The sequence below is a fragment of the Amblyraja radiata genome, chromosome 1 (genome assembly GCF_010909765.2).
Source record: "Amblyraja radiata isolate CabotCenter1 chromosome 1, sAmbRad1.1.pri, whole genome shotgun sequence".
NCBI lineage: Eukaryota > Metazoa > Chordata > Chondrichthyes > Rajiformes > Rajidae > Amblyraja > Amblyraja radiata.
Genome location: NC_045956.1, coordinates 140,847,606 through 140,855,658, shown reverse-complemented (window position 1 = coordinate 140,855,658; position 8,053 = coordinate 140,847,606). Strand labels below are relative to the sequence as shown.

Genomic DNA, 8,053 nt, shown 5'->3' with positions numbered 1-8,053 from the left:
TCACTGGTTGGCTCGAAACCACATTAAACTAAGAGTGTAACTCAGAGCATTCCACTGTAGGGATTTTCCTAAAAGAGCAAAGGCAAAAGTAGAAATGTAAGCATTGGGAAAGCAAAAGATAAAACTTGTTTTTGGTGATTGGCTAATACAGAAGGGAAATTCGCAGTTTTTAGAACTTCCATATATTTATTGGAATTGCAATGTGTCATTTCTTCCTGTTTCACGATCTGATTTAGAAATGGGAAGTTTAGCACTGACCATATCTAGAAGCGCTACTTGTTCCCAGTTTGTTAAGGCGATACTTGTGTCACTACATTTGTGAACCTTTTGTAAGGCACAGAAATAATTAACCGAGAGAGAGATAGATGGTCCCATCTGTTTCGAATGGCCAAATGTTTTGTTTATTTAACTTTCTAGGGTCACAATCTTTCCAGTTAAATTTGTTTTGATTTCCTGGCAACCCTGCATGTGTTAAATCTGATCAGTCAAATGCATCTGCGGTACCAGTAAACTGGGAAAAAATAAATTGGTCTTCAATGTGCATTTCCCCTTCTTATACTGTATCTGTTGATGTGCATGAGTGTTTCCAGCACGGATCATCAACCATTATTTAATATATTGTAAACCACCCTCTCCCAGTGTTGTTGAAGTCATTTGCAGCTTGCTAACACAAGAGTAGACACAAGGAACTGCGTTAGCTGGTATCTTGAACAAAAAAAACTTAAGGCCAGCCCATTAGAATGAGTGAACTCAACAAATATACATTTGGTTTGATCTTCTTATTTGCAGTGCTCAGAAGATGTACTGGGGAGTAACATTGAGATGAAGGAACCTATTTGCATTGGACTAGGAAAATTGGCACTTATCACAAAGGCATTGGCAAGTGCAGGTTTCTTTCATGATGTGCATTTAGGTTCATTGGAAGGGAGGTGTCCGAGACCATGCAAGGTACCATTTGACACTTTCATCAGAAACTCATGATTGAGAATGATTGTCTCTCAAAGAATACTTTACCGTGAGATTTAGGCTGATATGGGATTTGCAGGATCTGTTGCAAAGCTAGACAGTTTTGTTCTCCCAGGAGGGAGTGGTGTGCCTGGATTGTTGATCATGATGATTATTTCTGGGGTTCCAGATTTTCCATTTTCTTTGGCTAACATGGTTTGAGTGCTGAATTCCTTGCAACAGTCTATCTCTGCCTCAATCCTCCGTGCACTCGTTTGCCATGAACTGCTATGCATGTGTTTTGGTGTTGAGTATAAGAGTCATTAAGTCGTTTGCTGCTTTATAAAACTCCTCTTAAGCCACATTTGGAGTCTTGTGTGCAATTCCAGTCGCTGCATTGTCGAATGATGTGGAGGCTTTGACGTGGATTCAAAAGAGTTTCACAAGTATGTTAAGACACTAGGAACTGCAGGTGCTAGTTTACCAAAATAAAAAGTGGTGGAGTAACTCATGAAGTCAAACAGCATCTCTGGAGTACATGACAGGTGAAGTTTTTGGTTGGAACCCTGGCTGCTGAGTTACTCCAGCATTTTGGGGGGTTTTTCACACAAGGATGTTGCCTAGATACGGCAAAATTGGACAAACTTGGATTATTTCTCTGGAGGTTGAGGGGAGACTTAGCAGAAGTGCATAAAACTATGAGAGGATAGGGTGGGTGGTCAGAATTTTTTCCCATGGTGAAAATGTCAAAGACTTGAAGACATAACTTTAAGGTGAGAGGGGAATGGATTAGAAGTTTTATTAGCCACATTTTTTTGAAGCTGTGTTATGTGTGTGGACTTCATGGAAACATGGAAAATAGGTGCAGGAGGAGGCCATTTGGCTTTTCGAGCTTGCACTGATGTCCTGTTCCCCATAGATAGAGATAAATACTTTATTAATCCCCATATCACTGTTCCCTGATTCAGCTCTGGGGCAGCACCAGCAGTCGGGTCGTGTGGTAGATTTTTGGTTTCAGCAATGAGCCGTTTCACTCCCACCATCCCCTGTCCCACCTCACCACGTGGTCAACCATCAGAGATGTGTGGAGGTCATCGACAGCATCCCACCGGCAGCTCGCCATTGCTTGTGCAAGCTGCTGCATCCTCCTTTGCACTGATAGACAGCTTCCCGTTCTGCCACATGTCTTGCAGCATTGTTTGACGTCTGCCAATACCATCACAACTTGTTTCTTCACTGACGTCCTGCAAGCCTCCAGCGTTTTATTCAGTGGAGCTAAAACTTCCTCCACCTTGATGTCACAATCATCAGCGCCCGCAGAGCTGAGTGCAGGTTTGCAGGGGAGAGACACGCTGGGAATTTTGGGTGGAGGTGCCAGCCTACTCTGTCTGGCTATGGAACTGCCAGGGGGTGTTAATGCAGGAGGAATTCCAGCCGCTCCACAAACTTCCAGCTGAGGTGCTGCCACTCTCTTTGTGAGGAGCGGTTTCCTTTGACCAATCTGTGCTCAAGTCTGTAAACCGTACGACAACCGGGGAGGGTCATTCCAGCCGCGGTCCTGGTTCCCGGGTTTGACGAACAGGTCTGACATCTCTCCCCTGCCACTGCTTCACCGGACTTCACTGCTGTGGGAAGAGGTCAAAGATACACTCCCCTTGGATACAATAGCATTGCTTAGGAGGCATTTAGATAGACCCGTGAATGGGCAAGAAATGGAAGGGTATAGTCCCAAGTGTAGACAGATATGCATTTAAATTGCTATCATGATTGTTACAAATGCTGTGGACCACAGGATCTGTTCCAGTGCTGTACTCTTCTGTGTTCTAATTATATAGATATTATGTTTAAAGTATCATTTCCCTTTTTTACTCCCTTGTCTCACTTCCTACTGGCCACGAAATCGGGATTGGCATAATTGTACTAATGTGAGTAGTGGTTCAACCACCTTCACATGCTTACTTGCCTTATTTTCGCTTTGAACAATGTCTCTTCTAATTCCACTCCCCTCCTTCAAGTATGAAATGTTGCTATGGATTCCGGTTACAACTATTGGTTTCAGCTGCGTTACGGCTTTCCCCTGGCCTATTCATCTATTTTATATTCATGATCTGTTACTCCTTCCCGACCTTGTGATCTTGACATTTTCATTAGCCGAGGGTCTATTTTCCAACCCGCTCTTATTTTGAGGTGAATTTGCTGACCTGGCTTTTGCCAGCTGTAGTGGAGATGATTGATGAGGAAAATCAAATCAAATTTCAATGTGGACATACGAGGAGCTGCAAATGCAGTAACTCAGTGGGTCAGGCAGTTTCTCTGGAGAACATAGATAGGTGATGTATTGAGTTGGTACCCTCCTTCAGTGATTGTGGTGGGGGAAAAAATCAGAAGAAAGGGGGTCAAAGCCTGGTGAGTGATAGGTGATACAGGTGAGGGGGGCGGGGTTTGAAACATAGAAACATAGAAAATAGGTGCATGAGTAGGCCATTCGGCCCTTTGAGCCTTCACCGCCATTCAATATGATCATGGCTGATCATCCAACTCGGTATCCTGTACCTGCCTTCTCTCCATACCCCCTGATCCCTTTAGCCACAAGGGCCACTTCTAACTCCCTAACACCTTTCCCCTTATCCTTAAACTGTGACCCCTTGTTCTGGACTTCCCCCAACATCGGGAACAATCTTCCTGCATCTAGCCTGTCCAACCCCTTAAGAATTTTGTAAGTTTCAATAAGATCCCCCCTCAATCTTCTAAATTCTAGCGAGTACAATCCGAGTCTATCGGCTTGTACTAGGCAGGTAGACAAAGGCCAGAGATGGAAAGACAAAGATAAGGATTGAAGAGTTGTGAATTGTGAAGCCAGAGGAAGGAATATAGGTAGAGGAGAAATGTGTGTGAATCCAGAAGATCAACATGGAAGGGAAATGGAACAAAGTTTTATTTTTGTAGGTTTGTTACTTGAAATTGGAGAATTTCAAATGTTCACTTAAATGTAGCCCAAAGGTTCCATCTGGGAGATAAACTGACCTTCTCAAAGTATCTGTTTCAAGTACCATTTCCTCTTAAATATTACATTTATTTGCCTATTCCACTCTTCAGGAAAATAGAGCCACATCTTTGGTCCCTACTGCTAGAACGAAAATGTTGATTTTTAACGTGATACAGTTAGAGGTCCCCTGTCTGAATACATTGAAATTCGTATACTTGCATATTCACGGTTTTTTCCCCAACACGGATCATAAGTTTCTGGACGTGTGTTGATCAGATTTTTTTTAATGTCTGCAGTACCTACAATTTTAAGATAAAATTGGATAAAAAATAAACTGCTGCTAAAGACTGACAAAGATTAATATCCATGACACATGCATACAGTATTTGTACTGGGAATTTCGCATGGTTTGCCAACCAATGTCTGAAGAAGGGGTTCGACCCAAACGTCGCCTATTCCTTTTCTCTAGAGATGCTGCCCGACTCGCTGAGATACTCCAGCATTTTGTCTATCTGCAGTTCATTCCTACACAGCCGAAATATATGCTTGGTTCAGTAGGGTCCAGAATGCCTAGCAAAAAGAAAAAAAAAATTACTACACATTATTGCACATAGTTTAATTAAAGTAACGATCTTCATGTGATTGCTGTTGCTTACAACAAAGATCAGAACTGCAAGCGTTTTAGATGTACTCAATGTTGCAAGTAGGAAACGTAAGGAGTCATGTGGTAATGCACTAGGTGATCTGTTTGGCTCGATTAATCTAAGACCTTCTGAGCCCGAGTGTCTTGAGTTTACCACTGAACCGCGACTATCATCTTTCACAACCATCTCCTCGAGGGACGGAGGAAGTAAACTGCTATTGGTAGTGGACACTGGGTCACTTCCCCTTTACTGTCAGTTGTATGTTCCACCCCGTTGACCACGTGTTGGCAGTAAGTATTCCATTTCTTTCATATCCCCATCAGAGTTGATGATTGTCTATTTTGGCCAAAATTTTTATTCCATTTTATCTGTCTGATTTTTACCTGTTGTTAAATCCTTAAGATCCTCAATCAATGCATTGCATCTGTGTGTGCAGAGTTAATATTTCTGAAAGATCATTGATCTGAAACATTAAGTCTGTTTTTTCTCTCACTGCAGAAGCTTAGGAGTATTTCCAGACTGCAGTATTTCACTTTTGCCTTATTGGCTGTACATTTTGCTGACATTTTGTCACTTCCTTCAGTCCTTTAAAGTATTAAAGAGCTCATGTGTTTTTGTGCTGTTTTTAGCCTATTTGGTGTCGGTGATGAAGTTAAGATGCCACCCTTACTGTTACCCACACTTGGCAATAAAAATAGTTTATGCAGTTTGTCAAATTTCTTGGAATTTAACTGGTTGGATTATGGTGATTCAGGTGATTTGTCAGAATATTAATTACTCTAAAACATTATTGTGAAATAGTTCGGTAAATATTGTTTACGTCCAGAAAATTAAACTTCCTGTTTGAGATATTTTAGAAACAGACTCTTTGACCCAACTGGTCCATGCCGACCAAGATGCCCCTTCTAAGCTAGTCCCATTTGCCAGCGTTTGTCCATATTCCTCTAAACCTTTTGTTTATCCACGTACCCATCCAAATATTTTTTAAATTGTTTTTATTATATCCACCACCTTCTGTGGAAAAAAATCAGCCCTTGGGTTCCAATTAGATTTCTCTCTTGTCATCAGCTTATTCTTTCTAATTCTTGATTCTGCTTCCGGGGAAAAATGTTTCTGTGCATTCACCTTATTTGTCCCCTTATGATTTAATACATGTCTATAAGCCTTCGATACAGTGAACCATAACATCCTGCTCACCAGACTCAAAGACCTCGGCATTGAAGGCTCTGCACTCAGCTGGCTCCGTTCCTACCTTTCCAACAGATCCCACTTCATCTCTCTCCACAACCACACCTCTGCTACAGCCACAGTCACTCAAGGCGTTCCCCAAGGCTCCGTACTCGGCCCCCTCCTCTTCATCATCTACATCCTCCCCCTTGGTCAGATACTCCGCCACTTCAACCTGGACTTCCACTGTTACGCCGATGACACCCAGATCTACCTCGGCACAAATCCCCCCACCACCCCCCCCCCCCCCCCCCCCCCCCTCCCATATCAACTCCTGTTTGTCAGCTATAAAAACCTGGATGCAACATAACTTCCTCAAACTCAACAGCGATAAAACAGAATTCCTCCTCATAGGCTCCAAAGCCACACTCAGCAAAATCAATAACCCCACTCTCACCATCGATGGCACCACTGTCTCCCCATCTCCCAAGGCCCGCAACCTTGGCGTGATCTTTGATTCCACCCTCTCCCTTGAGCCTCACATCCGCCATGTCATTAAAACCTCCTTCTTTCATCTCCGCAACATCGCCAAACTCAGACCCTCTCTCACACCTCCCGCTGCTGAAAGACTCATCCATGCCTTCATCTCCCGACTGGACTATTGCAACTCACTTCTCCTTGGCATCAGCTCCACCTACATCAATCGACTCCAACTGGTCCAGAACGCAGCCGCCCGACTCATCACCCACACCAAATCCTGGCATCACATCACTCCAGTCCTCAAACAACTTCACTGGCTTCCCATCTCCCACCGGATCACCTACAAAATCCTGATCCTCACCTACAAAGCCCTCCACCATCTGGCCCCCCCATATCTCACTGACCTCCTCTCCCCCTACCAACCCTCACGGTCCCTCAGATCCACATCAGCCGGTCTCCTCTCCATCCACAAGTCCAACCTCCGCAGTTTTGGGGACAGAGCCTTCTCCAGGGCAGCTCCCAGGCTCTGGAACTCCCTCCTCCAACTGATCCGCAATTCCGTGTCCCTCACCATCTTCCAGTCCCGCCTCAAGACCCATCTCTTCACCTCTGCCTATCCTTAGCCCCACGTCCCCCTCCCTTTTCACCTGTGCACTAATTGCCTCATATTGTGTTTTGAATTGTATTCTGTCTTTACTTTGTGTACTAGTCATGTCTCTACTATTTATTTAATTCCCATTACATGTTTTTCCTCTACCTGCTAAATTTTTGTAAGGTGTCCTTGAGACTCTTGAAAGGCGCCCATAAATAAAATGTATTATTATTATAAGATCATTCCTCAACGTCCTATGCTCCAAGGAAGAAAGTCCTAGCCTGCTCAACCTCACTCTAGGCTCAGTTATCACGTTATATTCCATTTGCCAGACCTTCCCCATTCACTTAGCCTATCTGTATCCCTTTGTGCCCTCATTTCCTTTCTTTCCTATTTTTTTCTCACTAGCAAATTTATCAGCCATACTTCCAGAGCTTTAGTTAAATGTATTTTTTAAATAAATGTTTTGGGGGAAAAAAGAGGCCCCTGCCCTGATGGCTGTAGCACACTGTTCTTTGCATCCTGCTAACCAGAAAAAGGTTGCGATCTCAGTCTGAAGAATGGTCTCAACGAAAATGCCATTTATTCCTTTTCTCCAGAAAGACTGCCTGACCTGCTGAGTTACTCCAGCATTTTGTGCCTATCTTCCGTGTCAATCAGCATTTGCAGTTTCTTCCTACACAAAGACATGTTTATACCTACGTTCCTAGTCCAGTTAACTGTCCAGTCGTCTTGGAAGTCTTCCTAGTGTGTACACACCATTATGTTGCCTCCTGCACCATGACCTTTTAGTTTCTGATCCTTTGGAGTATTTATAGCATTAGGTTTTTCATATTTGAGATTTCCTCTGCACAAGTGCCTTTAAGTTCCGGTTGTCCTGCGATACAATCATACAGATGCACTTTTAAGGGTACAAAAAAAGATTTTAAGGATGTTTTCAGAATTGAGGATGTCTCTGGGGACTCGGCCAATTCATCTTTGTCGTACAATCTCATGATTTGGATAAAGTAACCTATTCAAAATCTTTAGAATTTTGTTGTGCCAAGCATGCAATGCATCTGGGGTTGAGCAAAACTACCAAACCTTTATATACGAGCAACAAGTCCAAGTGTCGGAACGTGGAACCTTAATAATGTTGTAGTTAGTGGAACCGCAGGATAACACACTCCTGGCAAAAGGCATAACCAGAACGAATGACGGTTGCGGTAATTTGAGGCTACTCATCTCACACCCAAGCGT

The 8,053-nt window shown here is 43.3% G+C and overlaps 2 protein-coding genes across 4 annotated transcripts in view; one reads left to right on the top strand and one right to left on the bottom strand.

The window, feature by feature from the left end:
• Nucleotides 1–2,556, bottom strand: part of sra1 (steroid receptor RNA activator 1) — a 47,816-nt gene extending 45,260 nt beyond the window's left edge. Inside the window, 4 exon segments of the mRNA XM_033037652.1 lie at nt 1,879–2,005; nt 2,008–2,105; nt 2,107–2,167; nt 2,170–2,556. Coding sequence (XP_032893543.1) covers nt 1,879–2,005; nt 2,008–2,105; nt 2,107–2,167; nt 2,170–2,536 — 653 coding nt within the window. The 5' untranslated portion in view covers nt 2,537–2,556.
• tln1 (talin 1) overlaps nt 1–8,053 on the top strand; it is a 245,220-nt gene that overhangs the window by 44,334 nt on the left and 192,833 nt on the right. The window lies entirely within an intron of this gene.